Source organism: Meriones unguiculatus, chromosome 20 (genome assembly GCF_030254825.1).
Source record: "Meriones unguiculatus strain TT.TT164.6M chromosome 20, Bangor_MerUng_6.1, whole genome shotgun sequence".
Classification (NCBI taxonomy): domain Eukaryota; kingdom Metazoa; phylum Chordata; class Mammalia; order Rodentia; family Muridae; genus Meriones; species Meriones unguiculatus.
In genome coordinates, this window is record NC_083367.1 from 60,265,974 (window position 1) to 60,283,195 (window position 17,222).

The 17,222-nt window shown below is 41.0% G+C and overlaps 1 protein-coding gene across 6 annotated transcripts in view; it reads right to left on the reverse strand.

The window, feature by feature from the left end:
- The window catches only part of Qki (QKI, KH domain containing RNA binding), a 133,361-nt gene extending 120,020 nt beyond the window's left edge, over positions 1-13,341 (reverse strand). For 2 of the 6 annotated variants that reach the window (XM_060373677.1, XM_060373679.1), the window contains exon 1: positions 13,061-13,338. In XM_060373677.1, the coding sequence (XP_060229660.1) occupies positions 13,061-13,202 (142 nt within the window). In that variant the 5' untranslated portion in view covers positions 13,203-13,338. Of the gene's footprint in view, positions 1-13,060 lie in introns of all 6 variants that reach the window. The other 4 variants (XM_060373678.1, XM_060373681.1, XM_060373682.1 and 1 more) reach the window with 4 other exon arrangements.
- Between the last annotated feature and the right edge of the window lie 3,881 nt (positions 13,342-17,222).

Genomic DNA, 17,222 nt, shown 5'->3' on the forward strand with positions numbered 1-17,222 from the left:
TGAAAATCTGAAAGGGAGAAACAGCAGTAGCAAGTACAGCAGTACATAGTAAGTGTCACATTAAGGCACTGCATTATAACTCATTGCTCATACAACTGAAGAAAACCTAGGCAAAAAAGCAGAAATATAAAGGCAGATCAAAGGGATAAACAAGTAAGAGCCATGAAAAGGAACTTTGAATAGCTAGCTCTCTTGTCTCCTGGTCACCGTATAAACTTTAGGTCTTTAAAGTTTACTTCACAGTAAACTATTTATTTCAATACACAAAATGTCCTTGTACACGAACACTGTTCCTGGATCTAGTGCATATCCCCATACCATTTAAATTCTCTATATCCTTTGAAAACAAGTCGAAGTCCATCTCTTCTTTAGAGCTGCTTGTAAACTTCCCAGTCTAAAGCAGTCTTTCTAGTACCAGGCTTTAGTCTTCTATGTTTATTTACCTGAACTACTCAATAACTAGGGAATAATAGTGAAGTTCTGGTACATCTCTCATAATATACCGCACATACTATTAATAAAGTTTCAGTATGTTAAGTGACTAAGCATGTTAAGTCACTAAGTATGTTAAGCATGTGAAATAAGATATTCTGCAATTCAAAACACTACATAATCACTTTCTAATACACCAAAAACACTGATTTCACATTAAAAAAATTGCAAACTATGAGTTTGGTATTCATTGGCCCAGTTACAGTCTTCAGTAATTAAAGGCTTTCTGAAAGTTAGTAATGGACTTTGGAAATCATTTAAAATTACATACACAGGAATCCTAAAAGCCAAGTGGCAAGTCAAAAAAAAGTCAAACCACCACCATACACACACAAACACACACACACACAAAAAGCTTCAAAGCTTCAGTAATTAATACACTTTGAAAATATCAAATGCTAAAAAAAAAAAAAAAAAAAATTCTGGAAGCCAGCACACAGGGAAGGGAAAATGTGCTCTGTGTATGTATGTGTGTGTGTTTAAAGAAACATCATACAAAGCTAGTATTTCAGTGGGAACTCAATTGTGTCACATCCATTAATAAAGCCTAAAAAGAAATTCACCAAAACTTAGTCCCTATTAATTATATGTGGTTTTTACTTTTAACTGATACATCCAAAATATTTCCTAAGGAGTATTTGTTCTTTCCAACAACTTTTAATTATTAAGAGGAAAGAATTCAAGCTTCTCAAAAAGTTTAGAGATAAGAAACAATATTCAAACTACACATCAGATGCACCATTCTTGGTCTTTGTTGTTGTTTTGAGACAGGGTTTCTTTACTTAGTCCTGGGGGTCCTAGACCCATCATGTAAACCAAGCTGGCTATAAAATGAGAGCTCCTCCTACCTCTGTCTCCCTCCCCAGTGATGGGACTAAACTCATATGCCATAACACACGACACACTGAGTATTCTCATCTACTCTCTGCTCCCTTCTAAAAAGTACAGCCCTAACTGACAACTTCTGCATTCAATTCTCAATATTATAAGCATTACCGAAAATCAGTAAGTAAAATGCAAGCTGGTATAGTAGTACCAAGGTTCTTTTATGTTATTTTCTTCCTCCCTTGGTCTCCATAAAAAAAAAAAAAAAAAAAAAGAAATGAACAAAAAACCACATCCATTCCTTACACTGGGAGTTGTTTTGTTTTGTTTTTTAATTTCAAGTAACCAAGAAAAAGTGGTATTTTACAAATGAGAAAAAAATACAATAAAGTAGAAAAATATATAACTTAAATGTATTGACTATTAAAGCACACATTTCCTAATCAGTAGTGAACAGCATTTTTTTCAACGATTGTAAGGCACATTCTAAAACAAAATAAAACAAAATATATAATATTTACTTAACTAAAAAAAAAAAAGACTGACAAGAAATCCTATAATGCTATAAAATCTAACAATAAAGTGAGATAAGATTATGGTTTAACTGCTGATAACTTTTTATTGCTGTAATAAACTATCCTCAAAAGAACTTTCTCCTCATATAACAATCGTAAGCTATGACCAACATTTAACATCATAAGCACAATTAAGTGCAATTCATCCTATTCCTGAGCATCCCCTTTCTTTACAATGTAAAAAACCAAAATGTTCTTTTCTGACAAGTCACTTCCCAACACATTTTAGTCACTAAATGCTCTTATGTGTACTGACATCCCCATCTGCTGGAACATAAGTTCCTTACTGCTAAAGATTCTTAACAACAAAAAGGTTGCAGTAGAGATTTTCCAAGTATAGAGAACTACAGCTTCAAAGGTTCATTTCTACCAAGGAGTTTTGTCTATCTCATACGACTTTAAAAGTATAAATAACTTGAACTGGCACTGAAAACTCATTTCCTGATACTTTCTACTCTGTTCCTATCCTTCATGGTAATATGAAAAGCACTGATCTAAAGACAAAATATTCTCACTTTAAAATAAGGTGTAGATCATGCCTCCATCACATACATACACACACACACACACACACACACACACACACACCACACCCAGAGTTACTTCTCATTTTAATATATATTTATTATATATTTAATATGTATTTAATATATATTCTCCTAATGTCTCCTGGGTTTGAGGTAAAAGTTACAAAAAAAAAAAGTACAATAAAAGAACTTACATAGCAAATATTGGTATCAAAAAACAATAGTAGCTAGGCATGGTAGTGTAGGCCTTTAATCCCAGCACTCAGGGAGGCAGTGGCAGGCAGATCCGAGTTCCAAGCCAACCTGGTCTACAAAGTGAGTATAGGACAGCCAAGGCTACACAAAGAAACCCTGTCTGGAAAACAAACAAACAAACAAACAAACAAACAAAAAAGTCAATAGCAAGATTTAGAATTTAAGGCTAGAGAGATGCCTCAGAGGTTAAGAGCATTGGCTGCTATACCAAAGGTCCTGAGTTCAATTCCCAGCAACCACATGGTGGCTCACAACCATTTATAATGAGATTTAGTGACCTCTTCTGGTGTGCAGGCATACATGCAGGCAGAGCACTATAAACAAAATAAGTAAATATATAAATAAATCTTTTAAAAAAATATTTAGCATTTAAAAAAGAAAAAACACTGCACATAAAGGCAAAACAAACTAGAAATATAAATCACTAATTATGCATAAGATAGTAGTTTGCTGATCACTTTCATTTTGAGGATATCTCCTTTATACTACAGAGAGGAATCAAGTAAGTAATTACGTCATCAAGAATATTTACTTGGGGGCTGGAGCAATGGTTCTTCCAGGAGACACAGATCTTATTCCTATCACCCACATAGTGACTCAAAATTGTAACTCTATTCCAGGGGGGTCCAACACCCTCTTCTGGCCTCCATGGGCTTCAAGCACACACGTAGTGAAAAGACTTGCATGCAGGCAAGACACACAAACACATAAAATATAATTTTAAAAATTACTACTTTGGTGATAAAATTGTTGTGATAAAACTGCATAAAAATTGCAAACACACTGATTTAACTTCAAAATGAATAGCACCTACCTGCACCCACAGGAAATAGCCTAAAAATGATCACACAACAATAATAAATACTTTTTATTTAAGTTTGCACCTAACTACACTCTCTAACACCATTTAGAATTTAAAAACCAAACAAACAAACAAAAAAAACCACCTTAGTGAAATGGCTAGTTTTACATACAGGAACATAAAGCACACAGGATAACTGAGGAATACACTGTCCCTAAAAGCACAAAACATTCTACAAGACAAAGGAGCCAATCTGATTATCCCTGGCCACAACTCTCTATGAAATCCATACCCCTATAATGAGTATAACATAACAGGTCACCATCTGAGATGCTAACAAATCTATGGAGAAATCTACACAATATTCCCAACAGGATTTTATTTCAAATATCAATATACCCTGTTGTTCAGAGTTCAGTGTTTCAAAGACTACTAAGATACTGGCTGAAAGAGTAGTAGAATAAGAAAAGCATCACGGTAGGAAATGAATTCAGGCAGATCAGCATCTGTTAAGACCAAAGCATAAATGGTTCATAACGCTAACCTGAAGCTGAGTTACTACATTCATATCAAAACAGATAAAAAAAAAAAAAACAAAAAAAAAACCTTAGCTTTACCAAAGAACCATCCAGACTTTTGCCACTTTTGCACTCTAAACAAGGTAACAATCTGAGTTTTACTAACAGTGAAACTGACTACTGCCTCTCCTGATCGGTTAAAAGTTAAGGAACACAGCAACAGCTCTGATATATTCCAAAGATGCTACCTCAAACTGCTTTATCTTTTAAAAACCAAATGTCACTCAACACTACACAGCAAGTTCAAGGCTAGTCTGATGTACAAAGCAAAGACCCTGTCTTAAACACACAAAACAAACAGCAAATTCTAAATAAATATATAAATAAATATAACTTCCAACATACTAAGGATACAAAGCATAAAGGAACAATCTCCCAAAAAAGAAGTTCAAGTGAAGGCATTTTTAAAAGATGTTTCTAAATTTTAAAAGATGTAGAATTATAACAAGATTAAACCATTTGGTTTGGACACTGCAGAGAACAAAAAACATTCCAGATGCAAGTACAAAAATCTGAGTATTGACTGTACATACATTAATCTATTTTGTTAATGTGGTGTCACTAACACTAATTTTGAGAAATAGAAAATATAAGAATGGAGTATCAATGTATCTCTACTGTGTTTTAATCAATACTGAATATATAATAAGTAGAAGTAAAACACAACAGCTATAGCAAGGTTCTCAGAAAATCTTCACTCTGCTTGGTAAAATAGATTTAACACATGACATCACTTTTACAAACCTCTCACCAAGACAAACTAATTCCAAAGTGTCAACAAAAGCAAACGTTTCTTCATTCTTTTCAACTTTCATTTAAAAATGAAGTTCAATTCTTACCAGCTGGTGGTGGTACACTACTTCAATCCCAGCACCAGGGCAACACAAGCAGGTAGATCTCTGAATTCCAGGACAACAAGGACTACAAAAACAAAACAAAACAAAAAACAACCCTGTCTCCAAAAAAAACACCAAGTATATGCCAGTGCACACACACATACAGTGACACCTTTTACCTACCTTTCTGATGCTGCCACCCTTTCTTTCTCCTGCGGCATTCTTTACTTTCTCATTCACTTCATTCAATACTACCATGACCAGGTCAAAAAGGTCTACTTGTCACTTCAGCTCCCTGACTTCTAAACTACCCTATTAAGGATTATATAGCACATAAAACTAGGAGATATGCACATCAATAAAGCACCTTCCTTCATCTTTCAGGTTTCTCTACCTGATTATTCCTACCAGAAAGAACCTAAAAATGCTGACAGAAAGACTTCTCATATGAGCAGACTTCTGCATATTATATCCTTCTACTTATTTCGTTTGGAAAGGGAGTTAATTCCATTTATAAGAATAAAACAAATGATAGAGCATTTGCCTAGAATGTATGAGGCTCTAAGTTCAATTCTTAGCATACTGTAGCTAAGTAATAAAATTACTGTAGGACTGCTAACAAAGAACTGAAACTTCTACTTAAATTTATAAATATATATATATATATATATATATACACAAAATTAAGAATGAATAGTCACTACTCCCCTATACACTGGTAAGGAAATATAATGTAGTAACCCAATGCAGCACACCTACTTCTTAGCTCACAATAAGCTTCCTTTAGAGCAATGGTTCTCTACAATGGGTCACAACCCCTTTGGGGTGAATGACCTTTTCACAAGGATTACATATAAATGTCCTGCGTATCAGAATTGTAATTCATAAGAAAAGCAAAATTACAGTTATGATGTAGCAACAAAATAATTTTATGGTGGGGGTCACCACAACATAAGGAACTGCATTAAAGGGTTGCAGCAGTAGGAAGGTTGAGAACTGCTGCTTTAGAGTGACAATCTCCAGATACCTCCCTGATTTAAAAAAAAAAAAAAAAAAAAAAAAAAACAGAAACAAAAATAAAACAAAACAGGGCTATAGTCCCATGCAGATCAAAAAACTGAAGCAAACTTATGTTCTTGGCTTGAATCACTTCAACAGTATTAAGCCTCTATATTAAATCTCATCAAAAATACTGCTTCCTATGAGTGCTGCTAAAAATATTTTAAAAACTAAGGCTCTATTCTTTGGTTACAGAAAAGTTCAAGTAAATTTAAATCTTCCAAACACACCTTTGGACTCTCACTTTTAGGATCCCAACTGTTGGGGGAGGGGGAAGTCTTACTTTTTGCTATTTTAGAAAGAATTCTAGCTCCAAGAAATTAACCAGTATTTGTTAAAGTCCAGAAATGGCAAAATTACTTCCATTTTCTTCATGTTTACAGCTAGAAGTGTTAACAGTTTTGCAGAGCATGGAAATGTTATAATTCTCTTCCTCTCAGTCCACTTACAAGAGAGGCACATCATAAAACAAACCAGCACACAGAATGAAGACTCCTGCACCATTTGTGATAAGGGCAAGTCCCCACTCTCCAGACTACAACTATATCCTTCTGATCTCAGGTCCTAGCAGTTCTAAAGCAATATGATCAATTGATACAACACTAATTTCCCCTCCACTAAAACATATCCAAGAAATGTCTTTCTTTGAATTATTCCTATATTCTCTTCCACACTAATTATGAGTCAATTCTGAAACTAGGTAAATGTATGACATTGAAGTTTATGGATATGGAACATTTCAAATTTTTAAAATCCATAGTTTTTTAAAATTTTTTCATTATGTGATTATGTGTATATGGGCATTTTGCCTGACATGACTGTGTGCCATGTCTGTTTGCATGCGCAACACACACACACACACACACACACACGCCTAGTGCTCAAAGAGGCTAAAAGAGAGCATCAGATGCTCCTAGACTGGAGTTACAGATCATTGTGAGCCACCATGTAAGTGCTAGGAATTGAATCCAGGTCCTGTGGAAGAGTGGCCAATTCTCAACTGCTGAGTCATCTCTCTAGCCCCCAAAATTCCATATTGTTTTTCCGAGGTATACTCATGAGACTAGAAAATATTTTTGCTTTATTTTGTCCTATATATTTCAAATCATAAAATTAATTCCCCAATAACTTGCTACCAAATTGATGATGCCCTTACCTTTTGCATTTACACCAGGACAAAATTTAAAAACCTACTCCCTTTTCAATCCTGGGCCCACAGATTAGTCACTACCTCCCAAATATGCTTCATGTCTTCCCTCTAAGTTTTCCAACTCGATTAGGCAGGCCAGCACTCACTCAGTGTCTTCCTTTACAGACAGACACAGACTTAAACAAGTCTCATGAATGCCTTATCCTTACATCATGACCCACAACAGAGGACTACTTTGTGGAATCAACTGCTTTTTCATGTTTTCTGGTACTCTACTTCCTTTGAACAGGATCTAAAACAACCTGAACTTGACAAACTCTGCTTATAAAAATGACAGCAACGATACAAGGCCTATATATTGATTTTAAGAGCAAAAAGCTAAAAAGATTACCTACATTAATTCCAAAAAATGCCAAAACTTTCACGAACTAAGATAAGCACTGATAGACTTTTCTCTTTATGGATGGATATTTTGCCATAAAGAATGGACAGAAACTACTTTACATAAGCAAAGGAATTTTATACTTCTAATTCCTACTCTTATTGATGATAAAGTAAAATCAATATTAAACACCAAGTACTAAAAATAGTAATTTTTTAAGGAAAAAAATGTATTTACCTCTGTTCTCTAAGTGTTTAAAGCTGTCACCGACTATGTGTTTAAAATATTAAATGTTTAATTCCACCTTTATACTTTGATTAAAAGCATTTTAAGAGAAACTACAAATCAAAACAAATAAGTTGTTGATGTGCTTTTAAATTCAAACATGAGAGTGTCTGTTACCAAGTTCAGAGTTGTACACATGCAGTGAATCATTTTTTATTTTTACTTTTTTTAGTGAATCACTTCTAACAAGTCATATAGAAACAAACCACATCTAAGTTCCAATGGTGATAACTACATAAAAAGTAGCACCAGACAGAAAATTGTTTGTACTTATATAAACCTTTTCCCTACCAAAGCCACACTAAGATGACAAACTATATTGATTTTATAAGTTTAGTGCTTACACTTATTTTGTTTTTATATTAAGTGGAAATGGGGCTGTAAGAAATCATTACTTGGATATTAAATAAGTGATCTGGGGCTCCAAAATTAAAAAAAAAAAGTCAATTTTTTAAAAGGTAAATACACTTCCTAAAAGGGAAAAAAAAATCCTGCATTTAAAATTCCTATTGTACTGTCTTAATGTCAACTAAAGAATGGATAGAAATGGCAATAGTCAAGTCAGCCATGTAAAGAAACCAGCACACAGTTCTAATCATAACCTTACGTGAGTCCTTTTTCCTATATCCATCCTCATCCTTAAAATAGATTCTTAGCTATTCCCACAACAGTTGACATACTGAGAGCATCAAGTTGCCCAGTGGGCTATCTTCTGAGTTATCAACAAACAAAACCTAATAAATTCACGGCACCTTCCATTTCAGTCGGAAAGGGGTAATTTTTGCTTACAATTGCATCATCAAACTAAATTTCTCAAATAAATCAAAGTGCACTGTGTTTAGAAAAAGCCGCCATATAACCAAATGGTTTAATTCACACAATACCAAAAACAAAAATAAAAACTTACACATATAAATATAGTAGCTTAAAAAAAAGGAGCTTCTTAGCTCTGTTTATCAAGGATCTGAGAAACAGTCATTATACTTGTCATATTCTGTCACTGGACTCTACTTCCCTTTTGGATACTAGAAACCACTTGATCTGATAGGAAACTAATGAATCTCCAGCTCCGGGACAGTGATAGGGCCATAATTAACAGAGACGTATCATGTTCAAAAACTAAAAAGGTCAAATGCTGATCTGGGACACAGTTCTGAAAGTTCCTATCATGGAACACACCACACCCACTCTCACATCAAAATTTTTATTTTGGCATTCTCATACTCATTAGAAAAGGCACTGATACTGAATACAGTGGGAAATTTAACTATCAAAGACCCATTTCTACTACAAACTCAATTGTGCTGTCTGTTTAACAGTACAATCTTAACTATAAAACATGTAAAACAGATAAAGCTTAAAGAACCACACCTCCCTCCATCTAGATCAGTGTGGCGCGAATGCCTTGTGAACAGCCTTGTGGATCATGCAAAACAACTGCTCCCATTATAGTCCATACAAAGTGGTGATAGCTCCTGAAGGGCATACTGGAGAGAACTGGTGACAAGTAGCAACTTCTTACAACTCTGAGCAAATTACAAAAGCAATGCCTTCGCTCCTAAACAGATTAATTACTGACTGCACTGTAATTTTGATACAAATAATAACTACTGTCATCAATGATTTACTTTTTGTTTGTTTTTTTCGAGAGTCAGGGTTTTTATGTATCTCCTTCGCTGTCCTGGACACCCCTTTCCCTTTGTAGTCCAGGCTGGCCTCAAACCCACAGAAATCTGTCTGTTTCTGCCTCCCTGAGTGCTGGGATTATAGGGGCTCGCCACCACGCCCAGCAAGAAAAACTAAAAATTTAACAAACTATATAACCTAAGTCCTCTCAACATCTATAGCTATAGAAAGTTTTAAGCCATAGTGTTTATGGACAAACAAGTTTTCTCAAAAAGAAATTAAAATTCAAGAAAAGCAGAGGTATGACACATGCAACAATGACCACATCCTCAAAGATGAATTAACATGAATATAGAAAATAACTACAAAGTCAATTTTAATTAAAAATATTCTCACATTTTAAAGGGAGCGGAAAATTACTGTCAAAAAGGTTTATCTGAAAATAAAAATATTTTCAAACCATTAATGCAGAATCTAACATATTTGTTTACTTTTTCTGAATTACATTCTAGCTTTTCTCACAGCTTTGTAAAAATACTGTCCTTTTTCACCAAACCACACTTCTCATTTTCAAAGAGCACCTATTTCGCCTCTCTCATAAGCCTGACCCAAGAATTAAAACTCGAAATGTCATGTTCAGGTATCACATTCTTGTTTACCTCCACTTGATATTTTTCTGTGTTGTTTATTGCTGCTCATCTTTAACACTAATTTGCAAAATGATTATTTTTTTAAATGCTTTGCATTCAACTACTCTGTTTTCATAAAAAAAAAGTCTTTAATAATTTGTATGACTACCCCCCCACCCTCCGGGGATGGTATGGCAATTCACCAAAAAGCTTAAAAGAAAGCAGTTTAAGACCCATATTCTATTTGTAACCCTGTGCTCACCTCTAAGTAAACCACCCTTTAAGTCTTAGAAGTATTAACTCAAGTTATAGCTTTTATTTGGCAACTGACCTGGCCTAAAATATATTGTCAACCTCAAAAAACAGCCCTGCTATATAGACTGACACATCTCACCAAGCAGAATTAACAGCCAACAAACACAAGGACTGATTTGTCTAAATAAATGAAGGACTACAAGCTGCTTTATGCTGGCAAGAACCAATGTACTCTTTCTGTACCATTCAAGTTTTAACGAGTAGAAAACCAGCGCACTTCATTCTTAAATTTGTTAACTAGCCAAATGAAAAATCCCCAACAGGAACTATATTTAAAGCTCACTGCTTGTAAATATTTTCGAAATAAAATTGCTAAAAAGTCCTATTCAAAGTTTCTAATTATCAGAGAGTAGAATATCTTACTGATTACGGTGTAATCCCTAAAGTGAAACTTAGTTTTATCTGAATTTAAATGCATTTTTTTCTGCCAAGCATTACAGACAAAGAAAAATGTAATCCCTAACCACAAACAGAAATCACGATTAATTTGTTTTGGACAATGAGAGACCACAAGGGTTGTAAAAGCACAAGTTGCCAATTTTCACAATTAAGTCATACAGCAAGAAAATCATGATGATGCACTTAAGAAACCAGTATTTCCAAGTCAAATTAAAGGTATAATAAGGCTAACAAATACAGTAAAAAGCTTTTAATACACTATAGACTAGCCCCCTTCCTGCACGTTTGCTCTGGTCTGATGAAAACAAATCAAAATTCCTAGTCATTCTGCTGTGTATTGTAAACACAGTATCTACAATACCAAGTTATCTTTACACTGACCTGAGACTCACAAGTATAGATGGACTAAAGAGAGAGATGATGAAAAGAAGAAATCAAACATTACTCTGAATGCTGCAATCCTAAACTAGCTGTCTTCTACATTTGAGATGCAAAGGGTTACTACTTCCAACCAGAGAGAAATAAACAAGCCTGTGCAGAAATTACGTACTTGAAATTCCTCTAGTTGAAAGATTTATGCCAACCTCAAACTAAGGTAGTTATTTCTGATGTGAAAGAACACATGAACTGACTTTCACAACTACTCTAAGAAACCACAAGTTTTCTATATAGTGTAGCCGAACTTTTTATAAGCACCATTATGTCACTGAGCATACAGAGCATTTTAAGAATGCATTTTAATTCATTTTAAATGCTGTCTAGTTTGTTGTGTAAGACATTTCATCAAAAATTTGGTAATAGCACAAAAACAACCAATACACCAAGTGAAAAAAATCAGTATATTAGGTGCTTCCTCTGTAATCACATGTTTCAATAGTGACAGCTGAAGTCATCTAAAATTTAAGTTTCAACTGCACCTAATATAGGTCAGATTATGAAGCATGCTACACATTTTGTTTCAAACATTTCAAGGTTAAAAAAAATAACTGGCGCCCCTTAGCGCTCACGTTTGGAAATACTCAATTTAAAAGTTCCAGCTTTTTTTTTTTTTTTTTTTTGACATTCCAGAAAGTTTTCTGCCTCCACAATTTTTCAAATGCCAACACAAATAGGAAAGGCAAAACCCCTTAAAGGGGCAGCTCAAGTTTGCTCCGGGATGATTTGAGATTAACAGATACGCTAACCCAACAGTGGAAAAGTGCCCCTTTCGATGTGTTACTGTTGTAAGTTCATGTGTAATAGCTGGATGTTTTCTGTTTTTAAATCGTGCCTATGGCTTCTCCACCCAACAGAAGCTCTCAGCATGATTCTTTAACGATCTTTTAGCTCGGAGATATTCCCAGTCTTTTGTTCTTCCCTGACATGCCAGTTTCCTAAGCACAAGATTTCCACAGCTAGCTTTGAAATTTTTCAAAATTATTCTGAAGATCCTAAAATCCACTGTTCATCTGTACAGCAACATAGTTTTCAGCTTCCTTGAAACAGTCCTCTCGGAGACTTTAAAAGAAAACAAAAACTCCCCGCTACTCGATTTTCAAAACAGACTTCTTGGTCCTGTTCCCCCGAACCCCGCCCGGGGCATCCTGGAAACTAACACAGGGTCGCTGCTGGGAGAAGTTCTTAAGGCGATTCCAGAGCTGACCAGCATTAATCTTCTAGTCATTCCTCGCTCCCCACAGCGCTCCCAGCTTGGCTTCTGCAAACTTTTGCTCAATTTTATTCTCTCGTCCTTTCAAACTTCCAGCTCCCCGCCCTACTAAACGCGGGCGGCTACGCCAGAAGCGAACCGTCCGCCCCAGTTCTTCCGAACTCGGATTCCGCTCAGGTCTGTCATCGCGGTATTTCGTAGACCCCCCCCCCCCATCACCACTACCAAAGGGAGAGAAGAAAAAAAAAAGTGAAGTTAAACTCCCAAACAGTTCTCGCTTCCCCAAACAAAAGGACAGAAAGTGCTCTCCTCTGTCACCTCGCCCTCGGCCACATAAGCACTACTTTTCGGCATCCTGCGTGATCTCCGAACACCTCACAGTCCACTCGTGAACGGTGGGCCTCACAACTCCACCGAGACCAGCCCGCTCGGCCCCGGGGGCGAGGCGAGGCGGGGCTCCGGGACTCCGGGGGCCCGGGGTGGCCGGGACTCCCAGCCCTCCGCGCCGTCGGGAGCCGGCCGCGGCCCCGCAGCCCCGCGAGCTCCCGGGTCCGCCCTCGGGCCCGGCCCGGCCCCGGCCCGCCGCGAGCCGCCCGCGCCGCCTTTGTGCGCCCGCCCGCCTGACCTTCCCGCCGCCCCGCCATCCCGGGCCGCCGCGCCGGGGCCGGGAGCCTCACCTTCGTCCAGCAGCCGCTCGAGGTGGTTGAAGATCCCGCAGAAGTTGGGCAGGCTGCTCATGAGCTTCTTGTCGTTCATCAGCTGCATCAAGTAATCTGGGGTGGGCTTCGGCTTCTCCTTCGTTTCCATTTCCCCGACCATATTCCAGGCTCCGCAGCTCACTCCGCCCGCCGCCGCCGCCGCCGCCGGAGGAGAGGAGGGAGGGGCGGGGGTGAGCTCCGGCCGCCGGCCGCTCGGGACGCGGCGTCCCGCTCCGCGCCGGCTCCCGCTCCGGCTCCCGCGCCGAGCCCCGGGGCGGCCGGCTCCGCGCGCCCGCCCGCCCCCCGCAGGCACTTTCGCCCGGCCCGACGCGCCGCGGCCGCCGCTCCTCGGCCGCCCGGCGCGGCTCCCTCACGAGGCCGGCGGCGGAGGCGGGTCTCGGGCCGATCGCGGCGCGGGGCCGCTGCGCCGCGAGGAGCCGGGGGGCCGCTCGTCGGCCGGTCGCGCCGCGCCGCCTGCGCCGCCTGCGCCGGGGCTCGTGAGTCTGCGGTGCCGTCCGCCGCGGCGCTCCGCGCTGCTCCCGCCGCCCGCCGCCGCCGCCGCCGCCGCCGCGCTCCGACTGCGCTCCTCCTCTTCCTCCGCGGCTCTCCTCCTCCTCACTCACTTGGCGGCGGAGTTCGCCTCAGTTCAGGCGGCGCTGCCGGCGGCGGCGGGGGGAGGGGCGCGGGCAGGGCCGGGGGCGGGCGGCGGGCGGGGCCGCGCAGGGCGGCCGTTACGGGGCCGGGCGCGCTCCCGCCCCCCGCCGCCGCCCCTGGCGGCTCGGGCAGGACGGCCGGCCGAGGGCCGGGCGGCGGCCGAGGGGAACGCGCGCCGGCGGGCGGCGGCGGCGGCCTGCGCGGGCCCGGGGTCGCGGCCGAGGGGGCCGCGGGCGGCGGCGCTGGCTCGTCGGCGCGCTGTTGCCGAGGCGGCGGGCGCGGCCGGGCGCGGCGGCTGAGAGGAATTCCGGCGGGACTCTCCGCGCCGCGCTCGCCGCCCGGGCCTCGCCTCCCCGCGCCTTACTATAGTTTGGGTTTGTTTTTTTTTTTTTTTTTTTAAACCTCTTCGTCCACCTTCCTCGCTATCTCTCAAAAAAAAAAAAAAAAAAAAATGGGGGGAGAATTTTTTTTTTTAACGTCCTGTTGCTTCACTGGGGACTCTCGGGTGGGCGTCACGTGTCCCGACACGTAGCCCGGAGACTGAGGGCGCGTGCGCGTGCCGAGGGCCGTGGCCACGCCCCTTCCGAGGGTCGCTCCGCCCTACCGGGCGGGGAACGCGCCTTGGGGGAGGGGCGGGCCCGGAGCGCGCCTGCGTGGGCGTGGGGGTGGGGGCGGGCATCAATAGCCTCCGGACGAAGGAGCGGGATGGAACGGCTCTGGCGCGGCGCCCACCCTGCGGGGCGTTGGTGGGGGGGTTGCACCCGGCCGTCGGAGCGCTCGCGGCGCCGGTCGTCGGCGGGCTGAGGTGGCGTGGGCTTCCGCGCCTCAGTAGCGCCGGCTGGGGGACTCCAGTGAGGTTTCCCCCCGAAGCCAGCCCCCACGCGTGACGGCCCCCGCGTCGCCGGGGGCTGCGAGGAGGCCCCGAGCCGTGGGCGGAGACGCGACACGGGTGCGCCCCCGCGGGCGTTCGGGCGGGCCGTGCTCCGCGCGGCGTGACGCGCGGCTCCGTTATCCTCAGGGCAGGTTACGGCCCGAGAGGCTCGGAGCGCGGACCCGACAGGGGCTCAGTGGAGGCGGAGGTGCCAGCTCCTCCGTGGCGTGGCCGCCCGCGCGAGGAGGGAGCCTGCGTCGGGAAAACGAAGTCATCCACATCTGTCTCTACCTACTTGACAAAAGAAAGAAAGAAAAAAAAAAAAGCCGTGGGCTTGCTCTTCGGCGGGGCGGAATTCCGCCCTTAACATTTGTTTGGGAAACAATTTTCTGAATTGCAGCAGTGAAGTCCTGTGGTTAATAGGAGCTGTCAGTCATTACATCGGCATCATCCATGTTTTGTTGCGGGTTCCTAGTGACATGCTCGATTAAAAATGTAGACAAGATTGTCAAATTAACCATTTTGAGAGTTCTCCCTGGCTGTAGTTTTCTGTGAATCATGTCACTATTTTAAATGTGAACGTAAGCAGAGTCGTTGGTTTGTTTTTAACTTTGCTTTACACAAATTCTAAAGGGTATTTCTAAATTTGTTCGGTACCAAAGGTGTTTAAAATTTTAAATACTCTTTCGTAGCCAGTAGCTTTCTGGCGTTTTAATTTAAAGACCACAGTTTGGGCTGGGGTTTTTGGTTGATTGGTTGGGATTTGTTTTGTTTTGTTTTGTTTCATTAAGTTACTGTGATAGAGCTATTGAAATTGCCTTGATGGACAAAGTAAAAACGCGTAAGTCAACTAATTTGAATTTTCCAACAACAGCTATAGTAGTTCTTAGTACTATAAAACATTCACCTTATAATTATCGCTTTAAACAAATTATATAAAACATGGAATAGTAGTTTGATCAAAAATCTGTCTCTACATTTTCTAAATATGTTTCTTCAAAAGCTAGAAGAATGAGTTTGTTTCTTGTATATTATTAAAAATATCATTGTCTCTGCTTGTGCAAGATGAAGTCCCCTTTGTGGCTTGGCATACTTATTGAGGCCCTGTGCTGAATGATCTACTGCTATAGTCCGGTCAATCAGAGCAGTCCTGTGCCTTGGGTAATGCTGGCATCCCCATTTTTACATAAGAGGAAACCCCTGAAGAGGAAGAGGTAAACTAATTTACACAGCACCATGGCTAATGAGTCCTGCATGCTATTCAAGCCCAACGATATTTTATTCCAGAGTGCCCACAAACCGTTTTACTGACCCAGTCCAATAAATCCATTGAACCCATGACAGTGTTGCATCATTTTTGACCCATAGGTTCAACCACTTTTTATAATGTTAAAACAAACAAACAAAAGCCCTGCCAGGCTTTATTCATTCTCCTTGGATTAATCCCTAGTGGGCCCAGTTGGAAATACTTGCAGTGGCTGGCTCTTTCAAATATATGTGGCTCTCTCCCTGCTTAGTTATTTCTGATTCTCAAACACAGGAAAAAAAAAATACCCGAAGAGTTTGCCAAGACCTGCCGACCCCAAGTGATCTGGTCCCCTGCTTGTTGCTGGTCAACCTCACCTCAAAGACTCTAGAGTCTGCCTTGACCTCTACACATGCTTGGCATCTGCAGGGCTCTGGGCTGGCTGGCCTTGGAAAGCTTTCCCTAGCTGCCCAGAAGCCCCACTCCAGCTCTCATATGCCACCACTGTTTTCAGTTCTTTCTGTTGCACTTTTCTGCTTGCATGTTAGATCTGTGGGTCGGATTGTTTGCTGTCAGAGTAAAGACTTTTCTTCCTTTTAGAATTCCCAACCTGCACAACAGCACATGGTATGTGTAGGTTCTCATGGCGTGCATGTTTAAAGAGTAGTGTCAGGCGATTGTTGCATGCCAAAGGTCCAAATTCTTACCTAACTTGTTTTAGTGCTCCCCCAGCATGTGGAGAGCCATGATTAGCCATTTATGAGAGACGCCGAAGAACAGTATAGTGGCTGTGGAGGCAGAGCAAGCGCATATGCTGCTGTCTTTGGAGCCACTGACCTTTCTCAGGTATCCATCCACAGGGCCCCTTCTTTTTCTGTCTCACCCTCCTGCTTCTGCACATCGTGGGCATGTCATAGTATTTCCTGGCCAACATGATGAATACAATGTGACTGCAGGGTTTGCTGGAATGTGTGCCTTCAAGCTTACAATTTTAGCAATTATTATAGGTCTGTTAGTTCCATTACAAACATCTTAATACAGTATTCAAAATGAGCAGGATAAATGTACGTGACAATATCTATACACAGGTATATGAAGATCCGTGTAATAGCTCGTTCAGTGAAAAACCATGTCATCTCCTCTATTGACACCAAAATTGGCTCTTCATTCTAACACTAATTAGCTAAGAGTAGAAATATGCTTTCTGTTCAATTTCATTGGCTCTACTAGCTTATTGCATTTCTTGACATTTAGAATAAAAACTTACAGTATTCCAAGCTCGCCTGTCTTTATCACCATGGAGTTTATACAAGAACTGGAAACTTCAAATTTAGTGTTTGATGTCTCTTGGTTCCAATATTCTTTCAAAG